This window comes from Oncorhynchus keta, chromosome 14 (genome assembly GCF_023373465.1).
Source record: "Oncorhynchus keta strain PuntledgeMale-10-30-2019 chromosome 14, Oket_V2, whole genome shotgun sequence".
NCBI classification, from domain to species: domain Eukaryota; kingdom Metazoa; phylum Chordata; class Actinopteri; order Salmoniformes; family Salmonidae; genus Oncorhynchus; species Oncorhynchus keta.
In genome coordinates, this window is record NC_068434.1 from 70,905,474 (window position 1) to 70,920,897 (window position 15,424).

The 15,424-nt window shown below is 44.3% G+C and overlaps 1 protein-coding gene across 1 annotated transcript in view; it reads left to right on the forward strand.

Annotated features, from left to right (window-relative positions):
- Nucleotides 1-15,035, forward strand: part of LOC118393927 (transcription factor 25-like) — a 36,514-nt gene extending 21,479 nt beyond the window's left edge. Inside the window, exons 11-18 of the mRNA XM_052462309.1 lie at nucleotides 96-201; nucleotides 396-555; nucleotides 706-793; nucleotides 2,607-2,765; nucleotides 3,393-3,483; nucleotides 4,152-4,231; nucleotides 9,828-9,903; nucleotides 13,785-15,035. Of these exons, the coding sequence (XP_052318269.1) occupies nucleotides 96-201; nucleotides 396-555; nucleotides 706-793; nucleotides 2,607-2,765; nucleotides 3,393-3,483; nucleotides 4,152-4,231; nucleotides 9,828-9,903; nucleotides 13,785-13,952 (928 nt within the window). The 3' untranslated portion in view covers nucleotides 13,953-15,035. The remainder of the gene's footprint in view (nucleotides 1-95; nucleotides 202-395; nucleotides 556-705; nucleotides 794-2,606; nucleotides 2,766-3,392; nucleotides 3,484-4,151; nucleotides 4,232-9,827; nucleotides 9,904-13,784) is intronic.
- The last annotated feature ends 389 nt before the right edge of the window (nucleotides 15,036-15,424 follow it).

A 15,424-nucleotide genomic window follows, 5' to 3' on the forward strand; every position in this document is an offset into this window, starting at 1 on the left:
GTTATGTGGTCTTAGTTATGTAGGCGAAACTGAATGAAGTATTCATTGAAGAAGAGGAGCTGTGTTTCATTCCGTCATCTCCTTTCTCTCCCAAGTCTGGACCCTGACAGCGATCCCCTCTGTATGCTACTGCTCATTGACTTCCTCTCCCTGCGCTCACGAGAGTACAACTTCCTCCTCCGGCTATACCAGGATTGGGAGGTGAGACGAGTGTGTGTGCAAGATTTTCCCTGTGTGTGTGACCTCATAACAGTGTGTCTGATTTCTGTGTGTGGTGTGTGTATTGTCTGATTTCTGCATGTGTGTGTATTGTCTGATTTCTGTGTAGTGTGTGTATTGTCTGATTTCTGTGTAGTGTGTGTATTGTCTGATTCCTGTGTGTGTGTGTTTCCCAGGTGCACAGAAACCTGTCCCAGTTGCCAAACTTTGCCTTCTCTGTGGCTCTGAGCCACTTCCACCTGAGTCAGGAGGATCAGACTGAGTCAGAGGAGAGGGAACGGCTCAAACACAAGGCTGACCTGCTGCTGCAGGACGCTCTCATCATGTTCCCTGGAGGTTAAAGTCACACACACACACAGGCCTGAGAGGGACAGCCATCAGAATGTGTTCTACCATGGATGCTTATATAGAACACACACACACACAGACAGACACACACACAGAAAAGAGACCAATGCCTGATATCTGTTTGTTTGTGTTCCCCAGTGTTGATGCCTCTGTTGGACCTGTGCACAGTGCAGCCAGACGCTGCTGTATCGTCACATGACTTCTTTGGACCCAGAAGCCAGTTGGGGTAAAACATCTGCTTCAACCGAGGCATCATGTCTCCCTGTCTTTCATGTCTTTCCTATATCAAATCAAAGTTTATTTGTCACGTGCGCCGAATACAACAGGTGTAGACCTTACAATGAAATGCTTACTTACTTACAGGCCCTAACCAACAGTGCAATTTTTAAGTAGAAAATAGGTATTAGGTGAGCAGTAGATAAGTAAAACAATTTTTTAAAACAACAGTAAAAAGACAGTGAAAAATAACAGTAGTGAGGCTACATACAGTAGCAAGGCTATATACAGTAGCGAGGCTATATACAGGCACTGGTTAGTCTGGCTAATTGAGCTAGTATGTACATGTAGGTATGGTTAAAGTGATTATGCATATATGATAAACAGAGAGTAGCAGCAGCGTAAATGAGGGGTTGGGGGGGGGGGGACACAATGCAAATAGTCTGGGTAGCCATTTGATTACCTGTTCAGGAGTCTTATGGTTTGGGGTTAAAAGCTGTTTAGAAGCCTTTTGGTCCTAGACTTGGCACTCCGGTACCACCTGCCATGCGGTAGTAGAGAGAACAGTCTATGGTGGTCTTATTAAAACATGTTGGTATTACAGACTCAATCTGGGACCAGTTGAAAGTGTCAGTGAAGACACCTGCCAGTAGCACACATTCTGCTAATCCGTCTGGCCCCGCAGCCTTGTGCATGTTTACCTGCTTAAAGGTCTTACTCACGTCGGCTACGGAAAGCGTGATCACACAGTCGTCCGGAACAGATGATGCTCTCATGAATGCCTCAGTGTTGCTTCCCTCAAAGCGAGCATAGAAGTGATTTAGCTCGTCTGGTAGGCTCGTGTCACTGGGCAGCTCTCGTCTGTGCTTCCCTTTGTAGTCTGTAATAGTTTGAATGCCCTGCCACATAAGACGAGCGTCGGAGCCGGTGTGGTACGATTCAATCTTAGCCCTGTATTAGTGCTTTGCCTGTTTGATGGTTCGTCTGAAGGGCATAGCAGGATTTCTTATAAGCTTCCGGCTTAGAGTCATGCACCTTGAAAGCGGCAGCTCTACCCTTTAGCTCAGTGCAAATTTTGCCAGTAATCCATGGCTTCTGGGGTATGTAAGTACAGTCACTGTGGGGACGACGTCCTCGATGCAATTGGAAGAATATCCTGCTCGTTGAATATCCATGTCATCATTCAGCCACGATTCCGTGAAACATAAGATGTTACAGTTTTGTCCCGTTGGTAAGGTATTCGTGGTCGTACCTCGTCTAATTTATTGTACATTGACGAGTAATATTGAAGGTACCGGCAGCTTTCACACTCGCCTTCTGCGGATCCTTACAAGGCACCCCGCCCTGTGTCCTCTGTACCTGCGTCTCTTTCTCTTGCCCATAACGGGGATGTTGTCCTTGTCGGGTGTTCGCATAGTAGTATATCCTGTGCTTCCCGCTTGTTGAAGAAAAATCTTTGTCTAATCCGAGGTGAGTGATCGCTGTCCTGATATCCAGAAGCTCTATTTTGCTGTAAGATACGGTGGCAGAAACATTATGTACAAAATAAGTTACAAATAACGCAAAAAACCCACATAATAGCACAATTGGTTAGGCGCCCGTAAAACAGCTGGCATTTCCTCAGCTGCCATTTTACATTGTGCACCTCTTCTGTGTCAGTCAGCCTAATGGAATCATGTCTCCCTGTCTGTCATGTCTTCCCTATATGCACCTCTTCTGTGTCAGTCAGCCTAATGGAATTGAATCATCATTTATTGTCATGAAATTGTATTAGAGTGACAAATTGAATTGTTCCTTTTTCTCATCTCTTTCCCTCTTTCTAGGCAGACTCCTGCCCTGGCTGAACTGGTGTCTCTGTACGTGGGGCGGACGCACACCCTGTGGAGGGAGGGAGGGGTCCTGCTGTGGCTGGAGGAGTGTGTGAGGGAGGTGTTACGACGAGTCGACGCTAAAGACCCTCTGGTGGAGGACTGCCAAAACAAGTAAGAGCCCCTTGGACTCTAGACCACTGGCATTATTACCTTTCCAACCGGGCAAACTGTTCCTCATTACCCCATTCGCCTCTATCCTCAAATTCACACTGAGTTTTTCTGTTGAATAAGTAATATTCATTGATTCAGTGGAGCAGTGTTCAGTGTGGATTCCAAGCTTGCTGCCTTAAAATTAAATACAAAAATAGATTGTTTTTCTACCATTGTTCCACTCCACATTTCCAATGTGAAAGAAAAATTATAGAACATTTTCCAAATTAATAAAATATAATTAAGATGTCTGGATGTCTTCACACCCCAGGGTTAATACTTGACGGAAGCACATTTGGCAGCCATTACAGCTGTAAAACATATATATAGTTTTTGTACTGTTGCCCCTTTTTTTGTGATCCCGGCCGGCCAAACCCTCCCCTAACCTGGATGACGCTGGCCCAATTGTGCGCCGTCTCATGGGTCTTCCGGTCACGGCTGGCTGTGACACAGCCTGGCAGCTAACCCGGGGCTGTAGTGACGCCTCAAGCACTGCAATGCAGTGCCTTAGACCGCTGCACCACTCAAGAGGCCCGACCTGTGTCTCTGACTTCGGTTTCCTCTCCTGTCTCCTCCACCCCCCCCTAGGAGGAAGCAGAGGTACCAGAGTGCCCCTCTGAACATCCATCGCCACGTCATCCTGTCTGAAATCAAAGAGGCCACCTCCACTCTACCGCTGGTGAGAGACTCAGGCAACAGCCACTCTACTATACCCTGGTCACCAGTTCTGTTTCTGATTTAGCCCAGTCATTCATTGTCATGTTGTTTGTTAAATCAGAAACGGATTTGGCAACCAGCTTTACTCTATTATTAAGTCTGTGTCTCATATAGCACCCTATCCCCTTATATTGCATGACTTTTGACCAGCCATAACCCTGGTCCATAGTAACACACAGTATATAGGGGAATAGATTGACTTATCTAATCATAGTATAATTTCCTTACTGCTTTATCACATGATCATGAATGGTTGTATTCATTCATTCTGTACACTGTATATCCTGTATGTTTATAACATGAAATGTCCCACAGAGTAAATGTTGTTTGCATGAGCGTAGCGTGCACATACACAACCGCTACAGTACAGAGCATGCCAAATTATGCTGAGAATGTAGTTCTCTAGTTGAAAGAGGGAATTAACCACTGGCATACGGCTTCCTTATCGGTTGCATGAAGAACGCAATCCAATATAATGATTGGACCTCCTCATCGAGAGGTCCTCATAACACAAACGAGATCAACGTTGATGTTTTGGATGCATGACAATTACATCAGTAACAGAGTGTTAGTGAGGATAGGCCTTCAATATGTTTACTGTAATGGTGAATTGTGTGTGTTCTCTCCCAGGAGGTGACCACTCAGTCGGTGATGGGGTTCGATCCTCTCCCCCCGCTGGACTCAGTGGTCTCATATACCCGGCCTGAGAGGTAACCCTTCAAACATGTCCTAACTTGTGTCATTATACATATCTTGTGCAAGGTAAGGTATGTACCAGTGCAGGTTTTTATATAGTACACACAATACGGTTGAAGTCGGAAGTTTACATACACTTAGATTGGAGTCATTAAAACTCATTTTTCAACCACTCCACAAATTTCTTGTTAACAAACTATAGTTTTGGAAAGTCGGTTAGGACATCTACTTTGTGCATGAGACAAGTAATTTTTCCAACAATTGTTTACAGACAAATTATTTCACTTATAATTCACTGTATCACAATTCCAATGGGTCAGACGTTTACAATAACCTAAACTGACTGCCTTTAAACAGCTTTGGAAATTCCAGAAAATGATGTCATGGCTTTAGAAGCTTCTGATAGGCTAATTGACATAATATGAGTCAATTGGAGGTGTACCTGTAAATGTATTTCAAGGCTTACCTTCAAACTCAGTGCCTCGTTGCTTGACATCATGGGAAAATCAAAAGAAATCAGCCAAGGTCTCCTAGAGATGAATGTACTTTGGTCCAAAAAGTGCAAATCAAACCCAGAACAACAGCAACAAGGACCTTGGGAAGATGCTGGAGGAAACGGGTACAAAAGTATCTATATCCACAGTTAAACAAGTCCCATATCGACATAACCTGAAAGGCTGCTCAGCAAGAAAGAAGCCACTGCTCCAAAACCGCCATAAAGAATCCAGACATCATCATGAGGCAGGAAAATTATGTGGATATATTGAAGCAACATCTCAAGGCATCAATCAGGAAGTTAAAACTTGGTCGCAAATGGGTCTTCCAATTGGACAATGAACCCAAGCATACTTCCAAAGTTGTGGCAAAATGGCTTAAGGACAACAAAGTCAAGGTATTGGAGTGGCCATCACAAAGCCCTGACCTCAATCCTACAGAAAATGTGTGGGCAGAACTGAAAAGGCGTGTGCGAGCAAGGAGGCCTACAAACCTGACTCAGTTACACCATCTCTGTCAGGAGGAATGGGCCAATGGATCGGGTTCAAGTCCAGGCTCTGGCTGGGCCATTCAAGGACATTCAGAAAATTGCCCCGAAGCCACTCCAGTGTTGTCATTGTCCTGTTGGAAGGTGAACCTTCACCCCCAGTCAGAGGTCCTGAGCGCTCTGGAGCAGGTTTTCATTAAGTAGCTCTCTGTACTTTGCTCCGTTCATCTTTCCCTCGATCCTGACTAGTCTCCTAGTCCCTGCCGCTGAAAAACATCCCCACAGCATGATGCTGCCACCACCATGCTCTGCCGTAGGGATGGTGCCAGGTTACCTCCAGACATGACACTTGGCATTCAGGCCAGAGAGTTCAATCTTGGTTTCATCAGACCAGATAATCTAGTTTCTCATGGTCTGAGAGTCTTTAGGTACCTTTTGGCAAACTCCAAGTGGGCTGTCATGTGCCTTTGCTGAGGAGTGGCTTCTGTCTGGCCACTACCATAAAGGCCTGATTGGTGGAGTGCTGCAGAGATGGTTGTCCTTCTGGAAGGTTCTTCCATCTCCACAGAGGAATTCTGGAGCTCTGTCAGAGTGACCATCGAGTTCTTGGTCACCTCCCAAACCAAGGCCCTTCTCCGATTGCTTAGTTTGGCCGGTCGGCTAGCTCCAGGAAGAGTCTTGGTGGTTCCAAACTTCTTCCATTTAAGAATGATGGAGGCCACTGTGTTCTTGGGGACCTTTAATGCTGCAGAAAATAGTTTTGTACCCTTCCCCAGATCTGTGCCTCGACACAATCCTGTCTCGGAGCTCTAAGGACAATTCCTTTGGCTTGGTTTTTGCACTGACGTACACTGTCAACTGTGGGATGTTACAGACAGGTGTTTGCCTTTCCAAATCATGTCCAATCAATTGAATTTACCACAGGTGGACTCCAATGAAGTTGCTGAAACATCTCTAGGTTGATAAATGGAAACAGGATGCACCTGAGCTCAATTTCGAGTCTCATAGCAAAGGTCTGAATACTTGTGAAAAGAAGGTTTACATGTTTATGTCTAAACCTGTTTTTGCTTTGTCATTATGGGGTATAGTATCTTGGTGGTTATTGATGAGGAAAACAATTCATTTAATACAGTGCCTTGCGAAAGTATTCGGCCCCCTTGAACTTTGCGAACTTTTGCCACATTTCAGGCTTCAAACATAAAGATATAAAACTGTATTTTTTTGTGAAGAATCAACAACAAGTGGGACACAATCATGAAGTGGAACGACATTTATTGGATATTTCAAACTTTTTTTAACAAATCAAAAACTGAAAAATTGGCAGTGCAAAATTATTCAGCCCCTTTACTTTCAGTGCAGAAAACTCTCTCCAGAAGTTCAGTGAGGATCTCTGAATGATCCAATGACTAATGATGATAAATACAATCCACCTGTGTGTAATCAAGTCTCCGTATAAATGCACCTGCACTGTGATAGTCTCAGAGGTCCGTTAAAAGCGCAGAGAGCATCATGAAGAACAAGGAACACACCAGGCAGGTCCGAGATACTGTTGTGAAGAAGTTTAAAGCCGGATTTGGATACAAAAAGATTTCCCAAGCTTTAAACATCCCAAGGAGCACTGTGCAAGCGATAATATTGAAATGGAAGGAGTGTCAGACCACTGCAAATCTACCAAGACCTGGCCGTCCCTCTAAACTTTCAGCTCATACAAGGAGAAGACTGATCAGAGATGCAGCCAAGAGGCCCATGATCACTCTGGATGAACTGCAGAGATCTACAGCTGAGGTGGGAGACTCTGTCCATAGGACAACAATCAGTCGTATATTGCGCAAATCTGGCCTTTATGGAAGAGTGGCAAGAAGAAAGCCATTTCTTAAAGATATCCATAAAAAGTGTTGTTTAAAGTTTGACACAAGCCACCTGGGAGACACACCAATCATGTGGAAGAAGGTGCTCTGGTCAGATGAAACCAAAATTGAACTTTTTGGCAACAATGCAAAACGTTATGTTTGGCATAAAAGCAACACAGCTCATCACCCTGAACACACCATCCCCACTGTCAAACATGGTGGTGGCAGCATCATGGTTCGGGCCTGCTTTTCTTCAGCAGGGACAGGGAAGATGGTTAAAATTGATGGGAAGATGGATGGAGCCAAATACAGGACCATTCTGGAAGAAAACCTGATGGAGTCTGCAAAAGACCTGAGACTGGGACGGAGATTTGTCTTCCATCAAGACAATGATCCAAAACATAAAGCAAAATCTACAATGGAATGGTTCAAAAATAAACATATCCAGGTGTTAGAATGGCCAAGTCAAAGTCCAGACCTGAATCCAATCGAGAATCTGTGGAAAGAACTGAAAACTGCTGTTCACAAATGCTCTCCATCCAACCTCACTGAGCTCGAGCGGTTTTGCAAGGAGGAATGGGAAAAGAATTTGGTCTCGCGATGTGCAAAACTGATAGAGACATACCCCAAGCGACTTACAGCTGTAATCACAGCAAAAGGTGGCGCTACAAAGTATTAACTTAAGGGGGCTGAATAATTTTGCACGCCCAATTGTTCCGTTTTTTATTTGTTAAAAAAGTTTGAAATATCCAATAAATGTCATTCCACTTCATGATTGTGTCCCACTTGTTGTTGATTCTTCACAAAAAAATACAGTTTTATATCTTTATGTTTGAAGCCTGAAATGTGGCAAAAGGTCGCAAAGTTCAAGGGGGCCGAATACTTTCGCACGGCACTGTACATTTGTGGGAAAAGTCAAGGGGTCGGAATACTTTCCGAATGCACTGTAGCTAGTTATTGAATGTGGCTCCTTCAGATCACTAGGTTCTTCTCTATGTCTACTTGGATCAGCAATCCTGTTGGTGCCTCTGGACTGAAAACCAAGAGTCAGGACAGTATCTGCTTGTGTTTTCCTAAGCAGAACCAATAAGGCTGGGTTTGTTTCAGTCTACCTAAGGCTGATTGGCCCACTGGCCACTGACTCCATTGAGGATCTCTAATGAAGGTATATTAGAGTACAGTGTAAGGGGATGGTGGTGTGGACATTGGAAGGCACACGGTTATGTAGACCGGGGGAGGTGAGTTCTCTCTCTGTCTTTGCCAATGGTGGCAAACGCCATTGATGTAAGTTTGGCATAAAGAGTAGCCTTGATTTCACCATCTTGCACCTCTCCTCTCGGTGGTCTATCCCTGACACACCCTTCCTTCTCTGCCTCCCTTCTTTCTCTCCCTCCCACCTATCCCTCTCTTCAATCTCTTTCTTCTCCCCTCTCGCTGTCATCAGTTTCTCTGAAATAGCATGTAGTTATGGGGGTGTTGTGAGCTCCTGACTGAGGCCTCTTTCCTCCCATCTGGTGATAGTTCTTAACCAGCAGAGTCAGTGGTGGATGGTAGGGAGGCATCAAACCATCAGAGAGGTGAATACGGTGATAATTAAAAACATGACAAATTGACTCCTAGTCAAGAGAAACCCATATGTCTGAGGACAGCCCAACCATGTCTGAGGACAGCCCACCCATGTCTGAGGACAGCCCACCCATGTCTGAGGACAGCCCACCCATTTGTCTGAGGACAGCCCACCCATATGTCTGAGGACAGCCCACCCATTTGTCTGAGGACAGCCCACCCATTTGTCTGAGGACAGCCCACCCATTTGTCTGAGGACAGCCCACCCATTTGTCTGAGGACAGCCCACCCATGTCTGAGGACAGCCCACCCATGTCTGAGGACAGCCCACCCATGTCTGAGGACAGCCCACCCATATGTCTGAGGACAGCCCACCCATGTCTGAGGACAGCCCACCCATATGTCTGAGGACAGCCCACCCATATGTCTGAGGACAGCCCACCCATATGTCTGAGGACAGCCCACCCATATGTCTGAGGACAGCCCACCCATATGTCTTAGGACAGCCCACCCATATGTCTGAGGACAGCCCACCCATATGTCTGAGGACAGCCCACCCATATGTCTGAGGACAGCCCACCCATGTCTGAGGACAGCCCTACTATTTCTGCCTGATGGTTGCTTTTTCCATACAAGCTTTACAAACATGGCCACTGAGAAGTATTTTGATTGATAAAGAACTGGGGGTGTATAAGTGGTTGAAGTAATGACTTTTATTAACATAAAAGAAGAGCGTTCTTTGGGTTCAGAAAAACTATTGGACATACTTCATACCTCATCTACAGTGAGGTCCAAAAGTACTTGGAAAGTGACATTTTTGGAATGGTTAATAATACATGATTTATCATTTATTTATGTTGGGCACACAATCTGAAACAACCAAAACTAACTGCAAATGCATCCAACAATTTTGTAGTATTGCATATTAATTTTGTAGTATTGCGTGTTATGAATATGGGGCTAAATATGACATTTTTGACTACTTTAACACACATTTGCCAAATACGTTTGGTTCTCTAAAATGCATTGTCTATGTACACATTCCAAAGTGCAGGAGTACAGAGCAAAAACAACAAAACATGGACCTCACTGTATATGATGGTTGATATAATTTATGGTCATGGGAGAATCCTTATCAGCAGAAGAGTGTCAGAAACATATTGTATGCTTGTGTTATCTTGTTAGCTTTCTCACTTGTCTCTGTGTTTGCAGGCAGAGTGTGGGAGCCTCCAATGAGAGCACCCTGTCACTGTTCTTCCGCTCTCTGCTGCCAAACTTCAACCTGCAGGTAAGTGAGTGAGCTAGGCCAAGGGGGAGCTACAGTAGACCAGGGGTATGCAACCATGGTCCTCAGGAGCTGCAGTGTCAGGCAGATGGCTTGGGTTCTTTCGTTCAAGTCTGTGCCTGATTATTTAGATCTGGAAAACTCTGATTCCAATCAGTGACATTAATGGATATGGATTTGACAAAGAAGTAGCAGAGGAAGAGGACATCAGCAGACACTGTGGTCCATGAGGACAGAGCTGCATGCCCCCAAGCGTGGCAAATCTAAGAAAAGGTCCCCTGCTTCATATAACATCATGACTGCTTGTTCTTTGACCCCAATATCCCATCTTCCGTTAATGACCTCATAAAAACCCGTGTGTGTGTGTGTGTGTGTGTGTGTGTGTGTGTGTGTGTGTGTGTGTGTGTGTGTGTGTGTGTGTGTGTGTGTGTGTGTGTGTGTGTGTGTGTGTGTGTGTGTGTGTGTGTGTGTGTGTGTGTGTGTGTGTGTGTGTGTGTTTTTAACATAGGGCAGGGACCTTGAATAAGATGGCATGGGAAACACAGCCTTATAATGATAATATAGCTAGCATCTCCACCGTGCCTTTCCCAATGGGAGACCAATAGGGAACGTCAGCTGTTGAGGCATATGACCTCCCTCACACAGAGGAGTGTAAAAAGAGATTAGAAAGATCACAGGATCCTTCAATTGGCACGTTGCTGCAGCAGACAATGAAAACATTCATAAAGTGTACCGAGAGTCAGAGAACCTGGTCTGTCTCCTCCTCAGAGCTCCCAGATTCCTCACGTACACTAGCCCAGTTTGTTGCAAGGCCATGGTCAGCGGGATGAGACATCATCATAATCATCTCTAAACGTTTTTGTTTACATTTCTGGGAGTGCTGAGCTAATGGAGACATCCTGGACTACTGTTAGATCATAGGGTTCTGACAGGATGGAAGGGAACATTGATTAGCTGGAGTTTGGGTAGCTATTCCCTAACACTCTGGAGGTTTCTGAATGGATCAACCATACAACTAATTTCATGCCTATTTGTGCTGTGGCCAAGCCTGAGAAAGTGCTTCTAAGTAGCTTCCTACTCCACTAGATCTACTGCAGTTTATCCACATTAAGTCTACAGTGGCGTAACTTTGCCACAGAACAACGGGTTTCTCTGTTGGAACTAACCAATATGACCCATGAAGAACATGCTCTTGTCTTGAAATAGTGTTTGCTGGCGCGTTTTGGACATGTCCGAACGATGTTGACTCATTGATGATGTTATGTAGTGTCTGACTCTGACCTCTATCTGATTTCTGATGACACAATCTGATCACGATCTACAACCGACACTTTGTGACGAGACATCGGAGGCCGAACAAAGTTTGGCTCTATCATTTGATACAGCACAGATCGTGGAGACAGGATGACGAGGCAAACTTGGCTTTCGGTACAACAACTCTTGATTGACTCTGTATTTTGTATGATCAAGCTTGATTTGAAACAGTTTACTGCTATGGATTGACTAACATAGCCTCTCTTTGATGCACTGTTTTTAATGGTGCGTTACTTGAGTCCTGTTGAAGCAGAACCGAAAACTGTTGTATTTCAAGAGAGAGTCTTGATTCCTCTCTGACTCAGTGTTGTCCATGGCAACCAACGAGGAGGGAATGTACTGTCCGCCCCATTGCCCCCTGCTTCTCAGGCAGAGTGGAGAGGAGGTAAAGAGTGGGCAGTGTCACACAGGGTGAAATACACAAGAGACAGATGGTGACAAACACCCCTGGAGAGGAGAGGATAAGCACTCAGCAGCCTGGCACCAGCATCCAGAGGATAGCCTGTATTTACACATCACATTGTCTCTCGTCATGTTGACCTACTTCAGAACATTCATTTGTCTATAAAAAAAAAGATCCACATGGTCAAAAGATCAATGGACATTATACATGTGTGGGAGTGATATTTTTACATTTGATAAGGTGTCCTACACTGACTGGCAGTGTGTTGCCATGTAACGTTGTGCAGTGGGATGCAACGTGATGTGAAGGAAGCAAACAACGTGTCCCATTTTACTCACTCCAATGCCCATGCTAGTTTGGTGTGTAGCTATCCATGCTAGTGATTAGAGGACATGTGGCTAATTGTAAAGATAATCACTAATGTGGACCACCAACCTGGGCGCTCCAGTGTCCTCAGGTCCTCCTGTGCCACAACTGGCCATGTAAGTTCCAGAAACACCCACTGACCAACAGAAGCACACATGCCCAGCGTTTTAACCAATGCCCAGCTTTTTAACCAATGCCCAGCGTTTTTATGCAGCTAGTTTTTAAAGTATCTTGAGACTTATCTGATTAGGAAGAGGAAGAGATGCAATTAGGATAAGAATGAGACTGTTTAGGAGGAAGAGATGCCGTCTGCTTGCAGTTGTTTTATTGCACTAGAATAGCTACAGTGTTATCCAACAGGTCTGAAATCACAATTTAGGTGTGGAAAATGAAGTCAACCCATGATCACAGAGGACCTGCGTCTTGGAAAGGAAATGAATCTAGTAAATGGATGTTCTGTGTGAAAATCCTGAAACACTTAGACACAAAACATAGACATGCTGTATGTCACCAAGGCTCGTACAAAGGTCCTGTTTGTCTCTTAAAATGAATTTGAAACATTTTGAACCTGAGAGAGAAAGGAGAGAATAATGTGGTGTTCTTTAGAAATGGCATTGTGCTTTTCCTGGTGAATTTAAGCAACACATACACAGTGTATTCGGGAAGTATTCAGACCCCTTGACTTTTTCCACATTTTGTTACATTACAGCCTTATTCTAAAATTGATTAAATACATTTTCTACACACAATATCAAATAATAAATTAAAAAATTGTTGTTCCAAATTTATAAAAAAATAAGAACAAATACCTTATTTACATAAGTATTCAGACCCTTTGCTATGAGATTTGAAATTGATCTCAGTTGCATCGTGTTTCCATTGATCACCCTTTTTTATTTATTTGTATTTTTTTACCCCTTTTTTCTCCCGAATTTCATGGTATCCAATTGGTAGTTACAGTCTTGTCTCATCGCTGCAACTCCCGTACGGACTCGGGAGAGGCGAAGGTCGAGAGCCATGCATCCTCCGAAACGCAACCCAACCAAGCCACACTGCTTCTTGACACAATGCCCACTTAACACTGAACCCAGCCGCATCAATGTGTCGGAGGAAACAACATACACCTAGTGACCTTGTCAGCGTGCATTTCACCCTGCCCGCGACATGAGTTGCTAGTGAGTGATGGGACAAGGACATCCCTGCCCGGCCAAACCCTCCCCTAACCCGGCGATGCTGGGCAAATTGTGCGCTGCCCCATGGGTCTCCCGGTCGCGGCCGGCTGCAACAGAGCCTGGACTCTAACTCAGAATCTCTAGTGGCCTTAGACCACTGCGCCACTCGGGAGGCCCCTCCATTGATCATCCTTGAGATGTTTCAACAATTTGATTGGAGTCCACCTGTGGTAAATTCAATTGATTGGACATGATTTGGAAAGGCACACACCTGTCTGTAACATCCCACAGTTGACAGAGTATGTCAGTGCAAAAACCAAGCCATGATGTCAAAGGACTTGTCCGTTGAGCTCAGAGACAGGATTGTGTCGAGGCACAGATCTGGGGAAGGGTGCAAAACATTTTCTGCAGCATTGAAGGTTCCCAAGAACACAGTGGCCTCCATCATTCTCATTCTTTTTTGTACGCAAAAAATATTTACAATAAGGCTGTAACGTAACAAAATGTGGAATATATCTAGGGATCTGAATACTTTCCGACGGTACTTTATACACACACACACACTTCCGTATTATCATGTTCAGTAATGATTATAATTACTGCTCACTCTCTAGTCACTGTCTCTGCAGGGTGAGCCGATGCCACAGGATGACCTGGAAGTAGCTCAAGCGGGTCGGGAGCTGAACCAGGAAGTAAATCGTCTGATGGTGGCCATGAGGGACATGCTGGCCAACATCCAGTTTCAGGAGCCACCTAGAGAGGACAACCCTGACAGAGACGAGGGGGAGTGGGACTGAGATGAGGAGGATACAGAGAGAGGTGGAGTGAGACTTGAGGGCGGGGTACATAGAGATGGGAATGGATAGAAGAAAATAAAAGGTTGATTAAGATGAATGGAGATGGAGTACAGCAGGGTGGTAGGAGGATGAAGAGTGACGGAATAGATTCAGTGAGGGTAGCAATAACAGATGTACTGTAACCTTAAAGAAAGAAATGGCAGGTCATCTATATGACCCAAACATCAAACCAACTCTCCCTTTCTGATATAGGCACAGTAGTATCACCTCTTCCTCATGTCATAGTCAGTCAGTCCATCAGCCCTCTCTCCTTCCTCATGTTGTCCCATTCTCTCTCCTCAGGACAGTTGTTCTTAATGATCTAGAAGATCAGGAGGCTGTGTTCATTAAGAAATAAACTTGTTCAGTTGTTCTTTAAATCTTTTTTAAAGGAACATTGCTTATCAAAAAATTGAATATTGTGTTTCATCAGAAGGATAATTATGCCCTACTGCTACAGTATATTTGAAGTGGAATCATTTATGATTGAATAAATCCCTATGGTGTTGTCTTAGCAACCCAACGTCGAACACGCATTGACAGTCTACTGCCATATGGGTTGATGAGAGTCAGGTTAAAGGTTAATGAGTGTCTGATAAAAGTCAGAATTATACAGTAATTCACCTTATGAGTGGAACAAATGGACTTAAATTCTTATTCCATTTTTAATATTGACCTTAACTTTCATTTTTAACTTTGACTCCCAATTAACCCTGTTCATTATTGCTAAGACAACAGCGTTTTAAATTCTATCTGATTTTGAGGATTAAATTCAAACTGATCAGGATATTTTTCTGTTGTGATTCTCTATAAAGAGGTATTTTGACCTTACCTGAAATCAATTCTAGGCTGTTTCTTAACTAGGGCCCGAAGTTGGTCCCAATGAGGTCATGTTGGCAGGAAAAACTCCTGGGCCAAGTCATCTGTTAATATCAGGAAGGGATTGCATCCAACCCACTACTGTAAATACTCTGCTTAGAAATCATTTATTACACAAGCTAATGTAAGGACAATAAACTTGCTGTGCATATGGTTCAATATTGACTTGAGTAAAAATACATTATATTTCATAATTAATCTCTTTCCAGGCCAATAGGGGGTTCAATCTGTGTCTTAGCCTCCCAAGCCGCCTGATCATGAGTGTTCGCTGCACGGTGAGTGGTAATCAGTCTAGAAATAGCAAGGCTATCTGTGTCTACCATCCCAAAATATCTGTCCTTACACTTCTCTTGAAGTCTTTGATGCTGAGAAGATTAACTGGTAAGTGTTATCTGATATGCAGTCAATCAGTTGTTGCTAATGCATCTGCCACTACTCAATCTGAGGACACTGCTTCTCAGGTTCCCGTTACAATAAAGCAGTGTTACCCAAACTTGGTCCCCAAGGGGTGCACGTTGTGGTTTTTGCCCGAACACTACACAGCTGATTCAAAT